The sequence below is a fragment of the Vanellus vanellus genome, assembly GCF_965231255.1.
Source record: "Vanellus vanellus genome assembly, chromosome: 2".
NCBI classification, from domain to species: domain Eukaryota; kingdom Metazoa; phylum Chordata; class Aves; order Charadriiformes; family Charadriidae; genus Vanellus; species Vanellus vanellus.
Genome location: NC_138906.1, coordinates 144,521,417 through 144,542,296, shown reverse-complemented (window position 1 = coordinate 144,542,296; position 20,880 = coordinate 144,521,417). Strand labels below are relative to the sequence as shown.

Below are 20,880 nucleotides of genomic sequence, written 5' to 3'. Positions count from 1 at the left end.
GGAAATAGTTAAGAGAGGCCACATTTTCCACTTCCATTTGTATGTCCAAGTGTTGTGACCCTTCCCCAGTAGTCTCTTCACAGAATCACAGAACTACACAATGGTCAGGGTTGGAAGGGACCTCTGGAGATCATCTAGTCCAACCCCCCTGCCACAGCAGGGTCACCTACAGCAGGTTGCACAGGACAGTGTCCAGGCAGGTTTTGAATGTCTCCAGAGTGGGAGACTCCACAACCTCTCTGGGCAGCCTGTTCCATCTAAACCTCATGTTTAGATGGAACTTCCTATGCTCAAGTTTGTGCCCGTTACCTCTTGTTCTGTCACTGGGCACTACTGAAAAATGACTGTTTCCGTCTACCTGGCACCCTCCCTTTAAGTATTTATAAGTATTGATAAGATCCCCCCTCAGTCTTCTTTTCTCTAGACTAAAAAGCCCCAAGTCCCTCAGCCTTTCCTCATAAGAAAGTTGCTCCATTCCTCTAATCATCTTAGTAGTCCTTTGCTGGACCCTCTCCAGCAGTTTCCTGTCCTTCTTGAACCAGGGAGCCCAGAACTGGTCTCTTGGGTCTGTCTGCAAAGTAGCAACACTCTGAGAAAAGATAGTTCATCCGGACATAATTTTTCTAAGTCTTTTGCCCATTTTGATATATAAAAAAACAGAATTCTCAAACAGAAGAACATGTGTACCAGTGATATCAAGACCCATCAAGCCCAGTAGCTAATGTCCAACAGTGGCCAGCAGAAGCAGTTAAGAAAGACCATGAATAACAGAAGGACAGACAACGTACGGAACAATATCTTCCTTGGTGTCTCCCCAGCTTCTAGCAACCCACTGTGCTTTTGATCTCAAAAAAAAAGGGGCTGAGAGTTTGGGTCCCGTTCAACAGGACTGAACAAATGAAAACCTCCAGTGATGAAAGCTATCCACTTTTTTCCCTGTAACAAAGGTTTGGCTTCCTCCTCTGAAAAATATGTTTCCACCCCCACTCCCACATCATGCCCAGAGCACCACCAGGCAGTTCTACCACATAGGTTGCTCTTCAGAAGTTGCAAAATGACGGTTACAGAACAGCAAATCTCTAATAGCTGAGTTCCCTCCCAGAAGAGCTGGTAGGATTTTTGGAAAAGGCTCAGGAAAATGCACAGAAAATTAGCACTTTCCTTGATAACACTGCTTTTTCCTAGGGTTGGGTCATTATGACAATAATGGTCAAATGTTGGTTTGACCAACCATTTGACCAATGATAGTGAAATTAAATTTATTTAATTGACCGTATTTAAATACGTATTTAACTGCCCATAATCACTGATGGTCAATTAAATAAGGAGCTGAAGAAGCAAGAGTTTGGAAACATGTTCTGCAGCCACCTCCACTTATCCTGTCATGGGAGCAACCCTGAAAATCATGCAGTGGTGCTTTGTCACGGTTGCTGGATCAGGATGAGCTGCTATGATGCAGGTTCCCAAGACTGTGAACAGCATCTTCTCTGCCTGCATCCCATATTATGCACATCAGACACATGCTAGACAAATACTTGACAAGTGCTGTAAGAAGTGTTTGTGGCTCATTACCCTGTCATCTGCTGTCTGCGCACTCCCACTAATTACAATACTAAAACTTGCCTATTGGGAGGAAAATAATTGAATTTAAGGTCAAACCTCTCCATGCAGGCCAGAATCCAAGTCCGTAGCTAACACCTGAACCACAGATGTACCAACATCAGCTCCTTCTGGCACAGACACCTCGTAGTTAGAAGACACGAAGAATGGAACATTATCATTGACATCTGCAAAAGGAGGTGATGGGGATCACAGTAAGAAAATGTTTGAAGGCCTTTTTTTACTGTATTTTTTCCACAGTTGTAATTTTGCTTGGAGAAAGAACTTGTATTGCTCATAGCAAGAAGCAATCCTGCTTTGGGTCTTCCCATTTTCATGGCCGCTGTCAGGAGGCATTTTATAGACATTGAGCAGTTTCTGGGAGACAGTGGCCCAATCTCAGCTAAGATACTAGCTAATGATTTTACCAGTGATCTTCTTATAGTAAGTCCATGAATGCCAGGACCAGGAAGCCTGTCATTCACAGTCTGTAAAGACCTGGTTGTCTATAGCAGTAGTTCATTTGAGCATTTTATTAAGGACTGATTAACATATAATGGAAATTAAAATTGCAAAGTCTACAGAGTTGACAAAGAATGTGTACAAAACCGTCTTTCCTGGCCTTATACAGGGCAGTATAGCCAGAGTTATGGTACGCTGTAGGAACTAATGATTATTTAGGGTGCAGTTGCACATTAGCCTCCCCTCATCTAACTACTGGCCAATGTCCAAAGGAAGCATGCTGATCTTCCCGCTCTCGTCATCCTGCTCAAAGCGATGGGATCCCCCTTCCCACGGGCGGGATCACGTGGCCCCGTGTCGACAGGGCTCACCGTGTTGCTCTGAGAGACTGACTTTCTGGAGAGAAAAGGGCGAGCTGAGATCTGACACGTTCTGCAGCCGTGTAATCGCCAGATCCAACGCAAGGGACGTGGTGGGATTGTGCAGGTGAAGGCAAGGAAGGGCTGCCCCGGTAGTTGCCGTCTGCAGTCAGGTCAGATTAGGCACAAGGCATAGCCCTGTTGAGCCTCTATCAAGCTTGCTTGTCTCCCTTGCCTGACCCGTGTAGAGACCTAAACTGGAAAAAAATGTCCAGTGTTTTGAAGGGCCAGTTTCTGACACATTTTCTCCCTAAAACTGCTGCATAGGACCAGGTGAGCACAAGGGACAGGCAGAACTATGGCAGCACTGATTTGGATCCATTTAAACTGCTCTGGAATCACGTCCTCCTGCTCAACCCATGACAAATCAGTCCGGTGTTCCTCTTTGTCTGTGAGACGACGAAACTCAGAAATGCTGCATAGTCCCCTACATCTTTTTACACTTTTCACAGTTTAACAGCCGCATTTTAAGAAAATCATTTTCCCATGTCATGGCACAGTGCCAAAACAGAGGAGGTGTAATGACAGTTCCTTGGATCCATCTGTCTTTATGAAGAGCAGACAAAATTCTTGGTATCTTATTCTGCAAACCCTTAAGCACACATTTAGTTTTACTACTGCCACATGACTGCATTGATTCTGACACACAACTATTTGCAGAAGCAATGTCTTCAATGACTTTCTTTTTTAAATTGTCATCGCAGGCTCCCACAAATCCCAATTTTCTTTCTCTCTTATATGCATAATCATTCGTGAAAACTTCTTTTCTAACAAGTTTCTTTTTTCCTATTTTATAGAAGAGAATATGTCTCGTTGAGATAATTTTCAGCAAATTCACTGAGAAAGGTAAAGAAAATAAGATACTATAAAAGACTTCCTTTTCTGTGTGCTTGTACATAAATAAAGGGCATTTCTGCATATGAAACTTTCTGGTGGTTATTTCGCTCTTAAAAGCGCCTAACTTGCTTTTTTCTCCCACTAATACACACACGTGTGTGCAAACCTTTTTTTGTGTGTGAAATACTAAGTTATTGAAAAAGGATTTTTGCTTGTGAGCAAAATGAAGTTTCTGCCAAATTCTGATACCAATAACTGCACTAGAGGAAAAATCTTTTGAGACTTTGTCCATAATCTACAATGAGGCTCAGACCCTGACTTGAAGCACTCTTGCTCTACAAACCTGCAGGGTTTTTGCATTGGTGCACTGTGGAGACAGGACAATGCTGTGCTAAAGTGAAGCAGAAGTTGGATCCCCATTCAAATTACCACTGAGGTCTCTCATTTCCGTGGTGGTGAGCGAGACAAATGCTTTTGCCGGAGACTGCACTTACTCATATTTTCATCTAAATGTCTACATATCAAAAGTAACTCCACTAATGCTTCAAAAAGCAGGGATTAAAATCAGATTTCTAGTTTTATGTGGATCCACAGGAGCAGAGCCTTACAAAAAGATCCTGCTACAAGGAGGGTTGGATCAAGTTCTTGAAAATTGCACCTGTTGTAAGGACCCTTGCATTTTCATTCCTAGAATTTTAATCTCAGCGTTCAATAGAAAATTCTGACTATAATAAAAAACCCTAAACAGACACCAAACACAAACCCAACCTATCTGGGCTATTTGTCTTTTTATAGCACAGAGTATTTCCAGTAATACTCATCTCCTTTCAACAGCTTGAGGACATTAACTAGATTTGTCCTCCTATCTAAGGAAAATCTTTCTAATTATATTTATAAAAGCAGGCACTAGTGTTGCATAAACATTCAGACAGCCCACTTTTGCACTATCACATTTCTACATTCAATAATTGTACTCAGAAATTGTCTCAAATAAACCTTTTTAATGACTGCACAACTCCTTTTACAGCACAGAAACATACAAAGCGTTCTTTTAGGTAGCTTGGCATTTCATGGGTGTTACCTTAAATCACGGTGTTATACTAAAAATAACGAGAATATTGTTCTGAATGGGCTGTTCTAATAGCAGCAAAGCTTACCTGTTACGTTCACACAAACGGTGGTAAAGGAAGCTAAAGGAGTCATTGCTACATTTTGTGCCCGGACTGTCAGGGTGAAAAACTTAGTTGTCTCAAAGTCAAGTGGTTCAGAGACTAGAAGAGAAGCAGATCCATCAGCTCGGTTTGGCTTCAGATAGAAACGAACTGGCATGTTAGTCTCTGGAACTTGACCCTCCTCCAGATTATACGTAACCCTGGGATCACCAAGAGGGGATGTGGCTTTCATGGTCTGAAGAAGAAAAGAGCCACCACATGTGTTGATGAAGCATGGGGTTCCAAGCGTTAAACGTTCAGTTTGATGGCAAGAACATACAGGCGTGTATGTTCTCCAAGAACTTACATGCCTGTATGACTTGGATAACAGACAAAACAGAAACAGTTTACAGAGCTGTGTTTCATTTTACAACACTTAAGTTTGATGCAGGTCTTTCTTTAATCAATAGTAAATTTACCTGCCCACAAATGTGCCAAGCAAGAACTGCATCACTGGCTAAAGGAAATGCCTCCTCTCTCCTCCTTCCAAAATGAAAGCAATCCAAAAGGAGACTGTTTCTCCACTGAGTTGTACATTTTACCAGGCAAGGTGCAGAGAAAACCTAAATTGTTTGCAAGTGTTTGGATATTCCATGCAGGAGGAGGAAGACGGGAATTATCTGGCAATTTACGGAAGAGACTATCCTTAAAGAATAAGTCTCCACAGGTTAAAAAGGAATTGGTTTGGGTTAGAAGAGCCCAAAGCAAAACTACAGCCTTTCCATGCTGTAGTGCTAAACTGAGAAAAGAGGTAGGAAAGATGCAGGCAGGCAGCACGGTCCGCTGAGGATGGAGGAGCGAGGAGCTGACCCTTGGTGGGAACGCTCACGGATTTGCCGCACAGGCAGAGCATGGGTCTCCCTCCTCATTCAAAGCCGCTGCCGGCAGGAGCACACCCTGAGGGCTGTTGGTGTGAGAATTCACTGGGAAAACTGCTGCCAGCTGGGACGCTGGCTATTTTGAGACAGGTACTGTTGACAAACACTAATGGGTTACGCAGCTGCGGGGGCTGGTAAGGAAACAGCATAGCGCAGTCAGGTTGCAGGGTGAGCATCCGTGCACTCTGCACAGGGCGACAGAGCACAACCGAGGAAGACGTTGAAATGAAAAGAAGAAGGAGGGAAGTAATTGCACTTTTAACATACCACTATCTTGGTGTCACGAATGGTGTTTTCGGGGATGGTTACCCAGTATCTGCTCTGCTCCCACCGGGGCGGCTGGCTGAGTGCGTTAGTGACAGTGACCGTCAGCTCCACAGTGCTGCTTCTGTTCCCTCCGTCTGTCGCTACAACATAGCGACTAACGCGTGCTGTCTGTGAAACAAAGATCGAGGATATTTGCAAACCATCTTGTACAAATCAAGAGACTGCAATTAACTCTTCGCAATGGATTCGAGGGGTCGGAGGTTGCGCTGTTCCCAGCCGAGTCACTTTACCTGGGAGAGCAGGCGGTTCACGTACACCCAGCCCGTGCTGGGGTTGATCTGGAAGTATTCCAGTTGGTGCTCCAGCATTGAGTATGTGATGGCAGCATTCACTCCTTGGTCATTATCGTGAGCTGCAACACGGAGGAAACTGGTCCCCACGGGAGTATCTTCGCTGAGGAAGTCTTTGAAAAGACAAAGGTATTGAGCAACCTCATCTAGTGGGAGGTGTCCCTGCCCATGGCAGGGGGGTTGGAACTAGATGATCTTTAAGGTCCCTTCCATCTCTAACCATTCCATGATTCTATGATTCTCAGCAGGTCTTGCTCTGATCTACCAGGCTGTGTGTAATAGAAATACTCCCGTAAAACCTCATAGTCCCCTTCATGGGAGATTAAATGTTTCTGTAATGAGGCAGGTTATAAAGTATCGTCACTACCAGAGAACCTACAGTCCTCTTTCAGCTTCCCCTTCCCTTTCCCCCGACACGCTGGGTTGTGAAGCGAGCTGCTAGTGAAGCAGGTTTACCCACTACGCCGCTGCCAGCGCTTGTGCCTCTCTGCGGCGGCGCCAGCAAACCCCGCAGCCACCCGCATGCCCGCTTCTTCAGATCCCAGCCCAGGCTGCTGGGCTCAGCTGCTGATAAAAGCAGGTTGGCATCAAAAGCCGTTTCGGGTGAACTGAATTCATCCTGAATGTGAGCGGTGGCAGCAGCATCGCCAGCGGGAGGCAGCAGGTAATCGCAAAGCATGAAGACGGAGGTCACAGCGAGGATCCCCCCCCCCAACAGCCCAGTGTTTTGGAGAAGCAATGAGCATTTTATACATGCCGTTTTCCTTAGGTCTCACTCCCTGTTCCCAGCAATCCACCTGAGACAGAGCCTGTGCCTCTGTGTCCACAGCCCTACACAGACCAGTCCTTCTTTAAACCTGCTTTTATAAACATCATCTAAAAATCTGGTGGCAAAGAGTCGTACAGTTGAAGTATCCATTGCACAGAAAAGTAATTCATTTTGTCTTCCTAAAGCCCGATTCCTGGCCAGGACACCAACAAAATGATGGGAAATCATGAGCAGCCGTTTCCTACTCCCCTTCTCTCCGCGAGGCACAATTTTATGTAAAGCTATCGCATCCCTGCCGGCTGCCTCTCTTCCACACCCCAGTCTTTAGATTGCTCTAATCTGACTTTCGTCCTGCTCTTCCCTCCATTCTCAGCCATCCAGCCCCAATTCCTCCTCCAAGTAGCCACAGGCGCATGCCCGAGGGGTTTTTTGAGCCATTTCCATGCACTAAGGCTCCATCAACTCAGTGTATTGAAACAGCCCTGGCAGTGGGAGGGCTGTCCCAGTTAGGTTTAGACAACCCTCTCAGTCCAGTTAATCACTTCTTGTTCAGAAACTGTTTCATATCTTTGATCTCCTTTGTATGTGTCTCCTTTAGTATTTTTGAGGTGGGACAATCAGATTTGCACACTATTTATAAAGTGGAGCGGTCATGTTTTCTGATTTGGTTTCCTTCCTTAATATCTACAGTCTGCGGCATCAGGGCAGTAAACCTTAAACCACCACCACTGCTTGCTCCACGAACACAAATTTGAGCTTTAATTAGTTTCCCTAGTCCCCCAGGACATTTAATTGGCCTAGGATTCATGTCCCTGGTATGTCAGTAACAGCCAAAGCTGCTCTCAGAAGAGATTTACTGGCACTAAAATAGATTAATGAAAATGGAATTTATTGCTAAGAAACACTGTAAAATACCCTTTTTTGTGTGTTTAAATTTATGCCTTTATAGTCAAATCCTGTTAAATCATATTGTAAGAAAAAAATACAAAATTACTTGGAAGGGCTGTGCTCTCTCATTTCATGTACTTCTGCTTGCTGCTGGCGTAACTCTAACACTTCCTATACCATCCTTACTGCATAGAGTTAAGCATTTCTTTCATGTCTGTTTTGCAGACAGATGATAAGATGCATGGTTTAAATCAGGGATTTGACCAACATCCTAGTGCAGAGGAGTAAAGGACCAGCAGTTTCCAGGAATAATAGAAACCTATGACTAATGGCATTTGATCTTGTTAGAGAAGAAGCTATTTTTAATTCTATGACGTGCAAACATTGATTACTTATGTATAGATGCTGGAAAAGTGGTATGCATAAAGTGACCTCATTATCTCCTGTTTTCCCATCCCATTGGACTGCTTTTGATACAGGACCTTTACTGGTTCTCTCTGTTCATGAAAAAAAAAAAGAAAATCTGCCTATTCCTCACAAGTGCTGAAGTCACCATAATTACCAAATGCGACCTCTCAGCTTGACTACTTTTGAAAAAAATAATCCCAGGCAGTTTCACCTGAAAGACATGTTTGAAGGTAGAGTGGACAGGTTCATCTATGCACAAACATTACCTTTACCTCAAGGACTTCTCTGCTCTGTCCAAAAATACTTCTCTCTAGTGAGATCACTCCCACCTGACTTCTCAGTGCTGCTGTGGCCAGAAACCACTGCTAGGAATGCAGAAATGGCTATTCCCAATCTGAACAGTTTAACTGATTTGGCACTTGGAGTTAGTTGCTGTAAGATACTCTAAAAGGTGCAACACAAGTTTCTTTCTGTCCTTGTGCATAACTCTGAAGTGTAGCTGTATATTTAGGCTATTTCCTGGCAGGTCATTCCTCCTTGTTAAAATCCTGCCATATAAGCGTCAAACCTCTTTTTGAATCCTGCTAAAATGCTGGCCTCTGTGATGCTAAAGATGACTTATTTATGAGCCATCTTCATTTTGATAAGTCATTGGTCACTCCTTGACGTTTCCACAGAACTGGCAGAACATCTCCAAAATGGAGTTGTTGTCACATGCATCATCCACCATTTTTTGCCATTCTTGCTGAGGCAATCACGCAAGGAAGCGCCTGTCCTAGTCGAGCAACTAGGGAGTACGCTCATCACTTGTGGGTGACACCAAGCGTATAGGGTCCGAGTGTACTTAAGTACAGGATTCTACTGCAGAAGCATCAAGTAAAATTAAATGAAAGATTGATGAAAAGCATGTCATGTGGGGATGAAAAAGGGAAAGGCACTAGGGCAAATGGGAAAGGCTAGCTCAGCAGCACAGTCACAGGAGGCATCGGGGCTCACAGCCAGTCGCAGGCTAGAAGCCAAGGATTTTGGGCTGTCTGACAAGAGATAAATACCACTCCAGCCTATTCGAACAGAGGTGCTGTGGCATAGAGACACAGATGACAATTGCTCTTCTAGTCAGGGCTGATGACTTCTCAGCTAGGATGTCATGTTGTGTTTTGGGACATCATTGAATAAAAATTCAGTGTGCAGAAAAAACGGGCAAGGAAAAGCCGCAAAGGGAAGGGATCAGATCTGCCTGATCTGTGTCAGATCAATGTTCTTAAGAGTATTACAATGAATAAAGAGGACAGTGATCAATTCTGCATATTTCCACTGACCAGGTTAAGCAGTAACTGGCTTAGTTGGCAGCAAAGGAAGACTGGTCACCTAAAAAATAGACCACTGCTATAAAGAAGTACTAAACAGGTTCATGTTGAGGTACTGGGACAGGTAGTTAAGAAACACTTACACTGATAGCGACTGTTCTCGAACTTGGGATCGTTGTCATTGACATCAGCAATAAGGACGGTGACCTGACACACGCCGATCAGTGGTTCCTGTGCCTGGTCAGTAGCAGTAACAGACAGCGTATACTCCCTCTGCTTCTCCCGGTCAAAACTCTGCGTGGTTGTGATGACTCCTGGGAACACAGACACCTCCTGTTCTGCATGTCACAGCCTCGGGACTAAATTTGCAGAAAGGGACCAGTACATCTCCCACACAAGAGGAAGCTCTGAGCGCACGTAGCACAACCATTAAGCTTAATCCACACCAACCCTGCAATGCGTGTCTTGGACAAGACCAACTCCAATTCCCCTGTCTTTCGTCTCCTCACATGCCACATACTGACAGGGGTCTACAGCTTTCTCTCCTGCTCCCCTGATAAGGATCTTCAGTCTGAGTACCTTCTTATCTCACTCCTCATGGAGCACAGAAGGACTTTCTCCTTCTCATCGAGAGGCCTCTTTTAGGTTTACTCCAGTGATAGCCCAAGTAACTGAATATTTCCAAGACAGCTCATTATTACTCTGGGGAAGAGTCACACCACAGAAGGCACAAGTGATGTGACCAAGTAATCTCTACTATGGGAGCTGGAGGCTGCTTCGTTGAACAGATTTAAACAGGGTAGAATCACATAGCTCGGTTAATAAATCGAACAATTTTCTCCCAGTATTCAGCTTTTCCTCTCTACTGACCAAGTCTCTCCCTATCTCAGATCTTTTCTTCTGGTTGAGAGACTTTAAACTGGCCTCCTGGAGGCCACTTCCAGACCTATGTTTTTACTATGCTAGGGACCAGGATTCTGCTGCTCTGTTGTCAGTCCTTCCAGTCTCCTGCGCAGTCCTGGACATGCACATATCACATCTTACTGTTTTGACTATCGAAACATCAACACCATTTATAACTACTTCATCTGAAATGCATCAAGACTGTCTGTCACTACCCTGTTCTGGTAAGAGGGTTTTGCCTCTATACGCACTGCACTGGACCTTCTATTTGTGCATGAGATGAGAAATAAACCGTTTTAAAGAACTGTCAGGCCACAATGAAGGGAAGAACAAACTCAAGCTGTTAGAGTCACATTCTCTGCTCTGCATTTTTATAGCTACACTTGATCCAATAGGAAGATAGCTGATGCAGAATAGCTTTCTATCTTCTTATTGAACTGGGGTTTGTTTCCCTACTTAATTTGTCATTTAAATCACTATCGTCTTAATTTAATCTATGTTCATGGCTATGCATATACCCTGGACTTTTTTCAGTGCTTATACCTCAAGCTGTTATCGCTAACCCAGCAGTTACACTGTTAAAGCATGAGCCCACTTGGACACACTGACTGTGGCATTCTCATTACAACACAACCCCATTTTCATTTTATCTCAGCAACCTGAAAGCTACTGACCTGTGTCTGGGTCAATGCTGAAGCCCAGGGAAGCTCCATCTCGATGCATGAGTCCATACTTCACCTCTCCATTAATGCCAAGGTCTGCATCGTAGGCCTCTACCTGTAGCACGTACGTGCCTGGAGGCTGATTCTCCAGAACCCAGGTGCTGTCGCTGTAGTAAGCGCACTAAAAATACACCCAAACATCCAACCCTATTTATTACACGGAGCCACAGGAATTCACTGCACAGTGTCAATACTTTTTCCCAGCACATCTGAGAAGAACTCAGAAGAAAATCACTTCTATTACTTATACTCACAAAAGAAATCAAGCTCTAAGGGAGAGGAAGGAAAAAAAGAGAACGAAGATTTCATGCGCTCTCACAGATTCATTCTGCTCTGCAAATGCAGTCCCTTCAGCCCACCGGCAACCACCAGAAGCCAAAAGGAGTCTATAACCCCAATTACGGATGGGAAAAGAATATCTGCAGAAAAAAGATCGTACCTCTCTGAAGACAGGCTTGTTGTTATTAATGTCATTAACTCCGACAATAACCTCAGCAAAACTGCTGAGAGAGGTGGGTCCCCCTGAGGCGTTGTCATCTATTGCAGTGATGTTCAGTGTGTATTGTGGCCCTTTCAGGTTGGGTGGTGGGTTTTTGCGCAGTTTAATGATACCTATATTTGGAAGCATAAAGTGTTGTTTTATTTTATTGTATAAACAAACAAACAAAATCAAGTTAGCATCACATTTCTCTGCTGCTGTATTGTTGTTTCAGTTTGTATTTTGGTTGCAAAGCATAGGAATCAGTCATCTTAGACTGTAGGGTCCTTGGACCAGGATCCCAAGTTTTGGTTGATTTTTTGAGAACGAGCATCATATCAAAAAGCTAATTCTCGCTGATACAAAGCATCCCTCTTTGCAGATTATATAAATATGGTGCTTTCTTATGGTTTTTGACACACAGGTGAAGCAGAGTCAATACAGATTAGACAGTAAATAACTGTGTTCTGCAACCTCTTTCCTTACCTTTCTGACTATCCAGTTCAAAGTTTCCCTCCTCATTGCCTCCTGTAATCAGATATAGCAGACCATCTCCATCAGGGTCCTTTGCCCGAACAGTAGCCACTAAGGTGCTGGGACCAGCATCTTCCGAAAGGAAAGTTCTGTAACTGATGGACATAAGGGAGCAATGGCAGCACATCCAGTACCAGCATAACCATCACAATGTTAACCATCATCCACGGATTATAAAGTCATTATGAATGTAATTTTCTTTAAGCTTTCAGCATGCAATCTTTAATCAGCTTAAGATGAGACTTTGAGCACCTTTGTTCAGCATGTATTTTTATATATATGCTCAGTATATATAGGGTATGTATTTTAGGATTGTAATCCTGCATTTTTGCCATACATAATTTCCAAGGATCCTTTGGAAGATATCAATATGCACCTTACTACATTGCACTGCAAACCAGGATCACTCTTCTCATCTCCTAAAGATGAGAAAACGGACTAGTATTTGTCATGCAGCATTTGTTATGTCCTTATCTATGAATGGAAGGCGTCAGATACTACAGAGATGCATGTAAAATGGTATGTCATTTTGTAAATAAATGTATCTGTTTTATATTTAAAACATGTCCATACTTTAAACATGCAAAAAAATACAAATTGTATTAATTCAGGAAAGGAAAGAATGCATTTTAAACAAACAAAACCTCGTAAAGTTAGTTCATAATAGAATCTGCTGATGGTTTTAATGTTTGCAAACTACCATCTTAATGTGCCATATATTTATATATGGACAACCACTTTGAGAACTAGAAGTCAACCCAGTCAAAATCATTCCCTATAGAGTTAGGTCTTTTACTCATTCCGTTCTCTCTATATAAAACAGTTGCTCTATAAACTCAATACGCTGGTATCAAAATTGGTGTCTTTTTTTGATACAAACTAGAAATGAAGGGCCGTCTTCTACATCATTCATACAAATTACCCCTCAATTTCACTGGTACTCATAGTTGTGCAAAACAAGAAGTGACCATTTAGACGAGTGTTATTAAGGTTACACGTATGAGCAGCACCAGTAAAAATCAAAGGAGGCATTCAAGCTGGCTTACACGGACTGGGAGAAGACAGGAGCCTCGTCATTCACGTTGGCCATTCGAATCCGCACAGATGCCGTCCCTGTCCGAGGGGGATGTCCTTTATCGACGGCTATCACCACAAATTCATACATATGGTTTGCTTGCTCAAAGTTCAGCCTCTGGTTAGAATTGATGACCCCGTGACGTGTGATGGAAAAATCAGTGCTCTGGATGAAGTAAGTGATCTCAGAGTTGGAGCCAGAGTCGCAGTCTGTTGCAAGCACTATTAGAGGACACATTTAACAGAACGGTTGTGCTGCAGAAGAGGTTTGGTTATGCTATTTCTTACCAATGGTTATGCCATTTCTTGCCTTCTTTCTGTTTTATCCATAAAAGCCTGATTTTTGTGGTAAGAGTCTGGGAACTCAGCAGGAGGCTGGGAGTAAAAAAGCAAAACAACTCTTCCCCCGGCTCCAACCCAGCCTGAGTGATCGCAGCATGGCAAGTTTGCGAGAGCCGTGATCCCAATACTACACAACATGCTTTGTACAAATAGCAGTCAACACTGGTAATTACCGCACAATCAATATGCATGTTGGTAGAACATTATCAGTCATAAACTGTGTCCTCACTCTCTCCAGGGATGCCGTTCAAATTTAATTAGCTCCCAGCTATGTTATAGCTAAAGTACTTTTTAATTACCTGGTGCTTCAAGGTACAAAGAGTGATTAAACATTCCTCCCCAGCAAGTGTTTATTCAGTACTTTGTGTGTCCCATCTGCTCAGAAGCAACAAATCAGCAGAACAAAGAGCTAGAGCTCACAACATCATATCAGAAGTGATTTTTAAGAACAGGAGCTCACCTCTTTAATTACCCTGTCATTTTTCTAGCCAAACAATGAGGCTTCTACTCATACCCACACTGGTATTAAACAAACTCCTTATTCTACCAGGAGGGTACAGACGCAGCCATCATGGTAGCACACAGCTTTTTGGAAGCGCAACAGTGATTGCAGTGCATGGCAGACAGCTACAGCCTCATCCAAAAATGAGATGAAGAAACACAGACCCCTCGCTATCAGAATATTAACTCAAAGGGGTTAATTCACCTCAAAGGGGAAGAGAAAGACTTCAAAAAGCTCAGTGAAACGCCGTGCTACTTAGTTGCCTGTGAAAAGTTACTCATCTGGGTTTAAAAAGACATTTAGGTTGGTTGTACCATTTTGCTTAACATCTCTCAAAATCCTGCTGTGAATACATGTTTGGATGTGTTACAGACTACAAAAGCAAAGGCTTTAAAGTTAATCCCTCTCTTGCTGTACTGAAAGATGAAATATATTAAAAACTCAAGAAAGATAGAAATTACTTAAACCAGTTAAATTTAGCGGTTAAGTACTGTTTTTAGAAAGACATGCAGAAAGTTAAAAACATATTTGATTTCAAAAGTTCTAATTTAATCTACAGAGTCATTATGGAGACTTTGTAACCATTCACAAAAATACATTTTATGTGCTTAACGATCATATTTATTTTCCACAGATGTTTTCCGGCAAATAGGGAATGTGACGCTTACTTGTACATGACAAAAACGTGCCTTACTTCCCAATAACAACCGGGAATTCCATTCCCCTTCCATTTCATTCCATCCTGCAAACCGATCTGCGTCGCAAAGCTATTTCGAGGATCGTATAGCAACCACAAACAGGTCTGTGCTAGCTCTACCCATGCTCTCAGCTAGCTTAGTGCAAGGTAACTCCATCTCAGAGCCCAGTACGTTAGCACAAAGTTGCCAACCACAACTCTAAGCCTTGCTCTGCTGGCACAGTGGTGCAGCTGAAGGACTACGCTAACCTCTGCGGAGAGCATCCCTCCATGCTTTTCAGATCATAGCTTGTTTGCATCCAGACATCCTAAAACACCTGCAGTGAGCATAAATCTGCCCGTAATGACTAAGTAGACTGACTGACTCAGCTAGCGTAGCATCAGCACTACGGACATGATACTCTGAGCGCGTTAACCTAAAAATGGTTGACAACTAAACCCTACATTTACATCATCCACAGTTTTAACAAATGGCATACACCATTGTATCTTTTTCGCTACCATCGATAGCAACCCAGTCAGTCACTGAATGGCCAAGGTTGTCTTGAATTTGCATTTCTTTTTGTTTGTGGGACTTACAGAGCTGCTTTTTTTTTTCTTTTTCCTGAGATGATACTTGCCTTGGCAGTCAGAGTTAGCGGCACAGCACTCATCCAGCACAGGGTACAGGTGACTGCACACACCGCTTCCTTGCAGCCACTGCCAACGTTGCTCAGCTCTTCAACACCAAGTGAGCATTCACCCACCCATTTTCACTGACTGTCACTATACTCCCACCTCACATTTTCTTTTTTAGGAAGGATCGTTTTCTTGAAATGTAACCCATATGGCAAGACAACCAAACAGGATGCAGCTGTGAACCATACTACACAGCTTTGCCATTCTGCTTGCTTTGGACTTGGGGCATACTTTTCTTCCCCACAACTGGGTGAATTTTTACCAGCTTTACCAGTCTCCTGGAGAGAACTGCATTCATCTTTTTACTGAAAATCACATGCTTCGGAATTTTTAGGAGCTGATCATTACAATCAACTTATTGCTTCCCAAGAGCCATCAAACCAAAAAGAGAGTCACAGAAAGCTCTGCATGCGTTCAGCTTCAAATTTGGGAAATCTACATCGTTGTCTTCAAAAGACACATCTTAGATATGTTAATTTTTGCTAAGGCTGGCCTTGGCACTCACCCATTTCTCACATGGTTCACAACCCCTCTGAGATCTCAGCCCGTGTCCCCATTACTACCCTAGTACTTGCCCCTACTTCCAGTTTGAATACTGACAGCAAGCCTGTAAGTATTCTCCCAGTTTTAGGCAGAACACATCTGTGGCACGTACCACATCATGACAGACTACACCAGATCTCAAGACATCTTTGAAGGCATTTAACTGACACCAGTAAACGGGTTGGACAATAAACTTTAATTCCTTGCCTGTTGGGCTCTGTAGACTGAGACAAAAGACACGGTATCATCCAAGTTCAATACTTATTTACGCAATCACAGTATTTTGAGAGTCACCTTGAACTTTTGGTTGGAATTTAGGGCTTAAAAATATTTCTAACAGCTTTCATCTTTCAACAGGATACTATTCTAGCCTTTAAAAATGTCATCTGTGCACTAAGAGTTTACGTGCAAGTGATATAGAATCATAGAATTGCTAAGGTTGGAAGGGACCTTGAAGATCATCAAGTCCAACCATTAACCTACCCTGACAAAACCACTTCTAAACCATGTCTCCATGTACCACATCTACCCTTTTTTTAAACACCTCCAGGGATGGCGAATCTACCACCTCCCTGGGCAGCCTATTCCAATGTTTAATAACCCTTTCAGTGAAAAAATGTTTCCTAATAACCAATCTAAACCTCCCCTGGCATTACTTTAACCCATTTCCTCTTGTCCTATCACTTGTCACCAGGGAGAAGAGGTCAGCTCCCCCCTCTCTACAACCTCTTTTCAGATAGTTGTAGAGAGTGATGAGGTCTCCCCTCAGCCTTCTCTTCTCCAGGCTAAACAACCCCAGTTCCTTCAGTCATTCCTCATAAGATTTGTCCTCCAGACCCCTCACCAGCTTTGTAGCCCTTCTCCGGACACGCTCCAACACCTCAATGTCCTTCTTGTAGTGAGGTCATCTTAAACACAACAAACTTGGAATGATGACTGGTAAGCCACAACCATAAATATAAAAGTTCACAGGCTTTCCAAAGGTTTCTCCATTAACATCTTCTAAGTTATACAGCTTAATACCTATTTGATAAAACTAGCTGCCCATTTAAAAAAATGTGTTTTTTTTCTTAACACATTAAGAAAAGAAAAACTAGCTGCGGCTGCTTCCAGGACACAAACAGATGACCCGGCTGTGTCAAAAGACAGCCACAAGATTTATTGAAACAAGTTATGGCAATCCAGTAAGTCACTGCCTGTCAGCTGCCTTAACTGCTCTTGGGATACCCCAGGGTCCCTCCTTGGGCACAGTTGTGTGACCCAGCATGGTGGTCCTCAACTGAAGACACTCCCAACTCTACTTCCAGGATACCTAAAAGCCGCCTACAGACTTCCAGGAAAGCCACCATCCACACCTTACAAAGGCAGTGCCCACTGTGGAAGAACTGACACTTCTTCACGGTAAGAACCTGAACAGGTAACACAAACTGGCAGGTCCGTGGCAAGACTGAAACAAAAGGTACCAGGATGGTCCTCACCTTGCAGTAGAGACGTGCCAACAGGAATGGTTTCAGGAATGTTGTCTCTGCTGTAAATGGAGTGCTGGAACTCGGGAGAACAGTCATTTTCGTCAGTGATATGGACCATGACCTGAGACAAAAGGACATGCTGAGAGGGGATTTTAGTGTCTACGCTTAGGAAAACAGGCACCTCGTTATGGACGCTGCCTGGGCAGTCATTGCTTTTGCAGCTGTCCTGTCCTTATGCTTCCGATGCTAAACTTTTCCTCACATCTCCTTCAGCTCCAAGCAGATGGGAGGCAAAGCCAAAGAGAAACCACAAGAGGCGTTTCACAGAGCCTAGATCTGAACCCAAATCAGAGTCCACCCTTCTGTCTGCACCACAGGGCCTCCTCCCTCCTGAGCATCTTTGTGAGTTTTCTAGGCTATCTCTGTGTGTAACTGGTCTCACTAATGAGGTAATGAAGGTTGCAGAGACAGTGGGTAGGAAGTGAAGTGATCCACATACCTCAGTCACGCTGCTAAGAGTGCTCTCAACTTCCATGGCTTTCAGTAAGAGGTGATAGAGGTGGTGCTCGCTCTCGTAGTCCACGGGGCGGGTCAGGCTGAGCTCTCCGCTCTCCTGCCTCACCCTGAAGAGCCCGCTGGGGTTCGTCAGCAGAGTGTATGAAACAGGCTGGCTCTGGAAAGAAACAGCCTCAACAACTGCTACTCTGTAAAGAATGAGAGAATAACCCTTTGCTTCAAAACAATAATAAAAGCTGTCTCTTGAGCACCTAGAAGAGGAAGGTGAGGATGACGAAAGCTGAACTGCTCGCTCTCTGTCAATGCTGGGCTCAGCTTTGTATTCAGACTGGAATTTTTTTTGCTACAGGGAGCCCACCTACCCTGTCTTCTCTCACCAGACTGATCCCACACTGATGCCACACTTGAGACTCTCAAACACCAGAAAAGGCATCATTTATTTTAGAAAACACAACGCTATTTTTAAAGTGTAATAGGCAAACACACGTGCATAGCCCTGAGAAGCAACAACACAAAATTTCACTTTATTGTGCTCTGTGAAGTTCCTCTCAGACTGCAGGGAGGGAGCTCACCTAACAAAGTACAACTTACTTTTCTCCTGCCGGAGTATTTTCAGGGACAAACACGCTGTAGGACATGTTAGTGAACTGAGGAGGTCGGGAGCCCGCCAGGATGGAAATGGAGGCGTAGGGGCTTTTGTTGCCATACTCATCGGTGGCTTCCACAGTAACCACGTACTCCTTGTTCCACGTCAAAGGCAAACCAGTGGTCATGATAATGCCAGTATCCTTATCTACTTGGAATCGCTCTTCACCACCTATAAACGCACAAAGCAGGTCTGAAAAATGCCCCACAGTATTTGCATCTGCCCTATTTTAAGGTAAGCTATCCTCAAATCATCTGCCTATGTCCTTTCATGCACTTCCTTTTTCCTCCCCAGTTGTGCACCTTGTCTTTCACTCACACCGTGCTCTGTTGATCGGTGCAGTGCAAAAGAGCCGAGAATGGGCGAGAAATGGAGCCTTGAGCTAACAGCAAGGCTGCAATCAATTTCAAAATAGAAGTAAAGCAAAGAAAGTGGCAGCAAGAAAGATTACCATCCACATAACTCCTTTACTTAAAGCACCTGTACTCTCTACCTGCTGTACCTGCTGCATCGTTAAGCGTTCCCCAAGGGAAAAATCTATCAACGAAATGATAAAACGGGAAATTGTTACGAAAAATCTGCAACTTAACAGAATTTTAACATTTTTTTCAGAATAGACCTACCTGCAATGAGTGTGTAAGATATCCCAGCACTGGTGTTTTCATTGTTACTGTAATATGCGACAAGCTGGTAGATGAGAGTGCCTTTTCGGGCATCTGGATCGACACGTGCCAGGTAGGGGTATGGGTACATGCCCCAGGACAGAAGTTCCTCTTCTGGGGCAAGGAGTGTCACGTGGCAGAGGTACCAGTCATTATCTGCAAAAGATGCATGGATTTCTAGACAGCTTGCTCACAAACTTTAGTCGGGAACGTTTAAAATCTTATCCATTAGTATCTGTAAACAAACTGAATTGCCCATCACAGTCATCCTACCACAAAAAAATCAGTACAGATATGGACTTTGGCAGCTGGAGGTGCATTAAGTGCAGTTACCAACTAATTAAAAATACTTTCAATAATAGCTTTTAATTAGTCAGATATGCATATTAAATACTTTGTCAGTCACACCACTTGCCACAACACAGTTTTTAGTGCGTACTTATCCAGACTCAGGTTGAAATTTGTCCATTATATTTTCAACAAATTCAGCACAAATGTTACCAGTTTTACCAAATCAGGTTTAGGGCTTATTAAAATATTTCACTTAAAAATCAGTGGGAGTGGCAAGCAATCAAAACCCCCTAAAATTCTTCCTGCTCTAACACTAATTTGTTTAGTTTTCTCAAACCGCTGGATATTCAAGGAGAGGAAGACACGCCTTCCCCTTCTGCCCCCAGCATCCCATCTGGTTGCATCTTGGGTGAGTGGAACACTGGCTTTGAAATGGAACCGCCCCAGGGCAAACCCTTGGGGCTTTGCTCCTGCAGGGAGAGGCAAGCGAAGGGTCAGGGCAGCCAGCGGCTGCAGGGACAGAGCCAGCCCGAGGTACCGGTGGGGGAACCACAGCACAAACTGCTCCCTACGGGGCATGGAGGATCTGGGGCCGGCAGCAAGCACCTCTACCCGAATCCCTGGAGAAAAACGGCACATAAGTTGACTGCGCCTGTATTAGTTTGGGGCTAAGAAGCCAAGTCCGACACCTAAAACAATGGGTGCAGACGACTGCAGCTGCACAACCTTGGACGGTCAGACCTGGGAGCAGCCTGGAAGGACCGCACCACCGAGCGTCTGACCTAGATCCCCTCTGATCTCCAACCGGTAGCGTGGTCTGAAGGTGTTCAGGTAGCAGGGTTGACCATCAGTGGGACCACTCCTGGGATCACGCCAGATCTGCTCCTGGGGTGGCTGTCCCACCGCTAGTGCCAGGCCAAGAAAACGGGTGAACCCCTGACATGCAGAAGGGCTGTCCACAGGGAAGAAAGAGAAGGAACCTTCTACTGCAAAGAACCCACGGAGATTTAATCACAGCATTTTTACCTCTTGGGAGATCTAAATTCAAACCTTTTGAAGTCACAGCAACTTGCTAATAGACGCTAAAGGTACATATGAGCTTCTTGAAGAAATTTTCCAAAGTGCATTTGTGTTCCAGGGGTGGCCTTGAGATTTGACTTCAAATCAAAATGAGTATATTATTGAATATACAAAATAAGTTCAAATTAAAAAAAAAAAGAAACTGGATGTAGAAAGGGGGGGAAGTAGAAAAGTACATATGAGAAACGCACGTTGTCTGCCTGATAAAAATATGATCACATACTTGAACAAACTGCACTGAGGTTGCAGGTCTGTTAAGGGCTACACCATCAAAAGAAACACCCACCCAGGTGTACGTATGTCTCATACAGGAAACCCTTGATCTCTGTCTTCAGGAAGGCCACATTT

At 43.8% G+C, this 20,880-nt stretch overlaps 1 protein-coding gene across 1 annotated transcript in view; it reads right to left on the bottom strand.

Moving 5' to 3' along the window:
* LOC309668923 (neural-cadherin-like) overlaps positions 1–19,252 on the bottom strand; it is a gene marked incomplete at both ends in the record, with an annotated part of 45,548 nt that extends 26,296 nt beyond the window's left edge. The window contains 13 exons of the mRNA XM_082479464.1: positions 1,660–1,787; positions 4,475–4,724; positions 5,674–5,841; positions 5,964–6,136; positions 9,539–9,709; positions 10,973–11,141; positions 11,460–11,632; positions 11,985–12,127; positions 13,079–13,328; positions 17,347–17,458; positions 17,837–18,041; positions 18,445–18,670; positions 19,123–19,252. Of these exons, the coding sequence (XP_082335590.1) occupies positions 1,660–1,787; positions 4,475–4,724; positions 5,674–5,841; positions 5,964–6,136; positions 9,539–9,709; positions 10,973–11,141; positions 11,460–11,632; positions 11,985–12,127; positions 13,079–13,328; positions 17,347–17,458; positions 17,837–18,041; positions 18,445–18,670; positions 19,123–19,252 (2,298 nt within the window). The remainder of the gene's footprint in view (positions 1–1,659; positions 1,788–4,474; positions 4,725–5,673; positions 5,842–5,963; positions 6,137–9,538; positions 9,710–10,972; positions 11,142–11,459; positions 11,633–11,984; positions 12,128–13,078; positions 13,329–17,346; positions 17,459–17,836; positions 18,042–18,444; positions 18,671–19,122) is intronic.
* Positions 19,253–20,880: the final 1,628 nt, after the last annotated feature.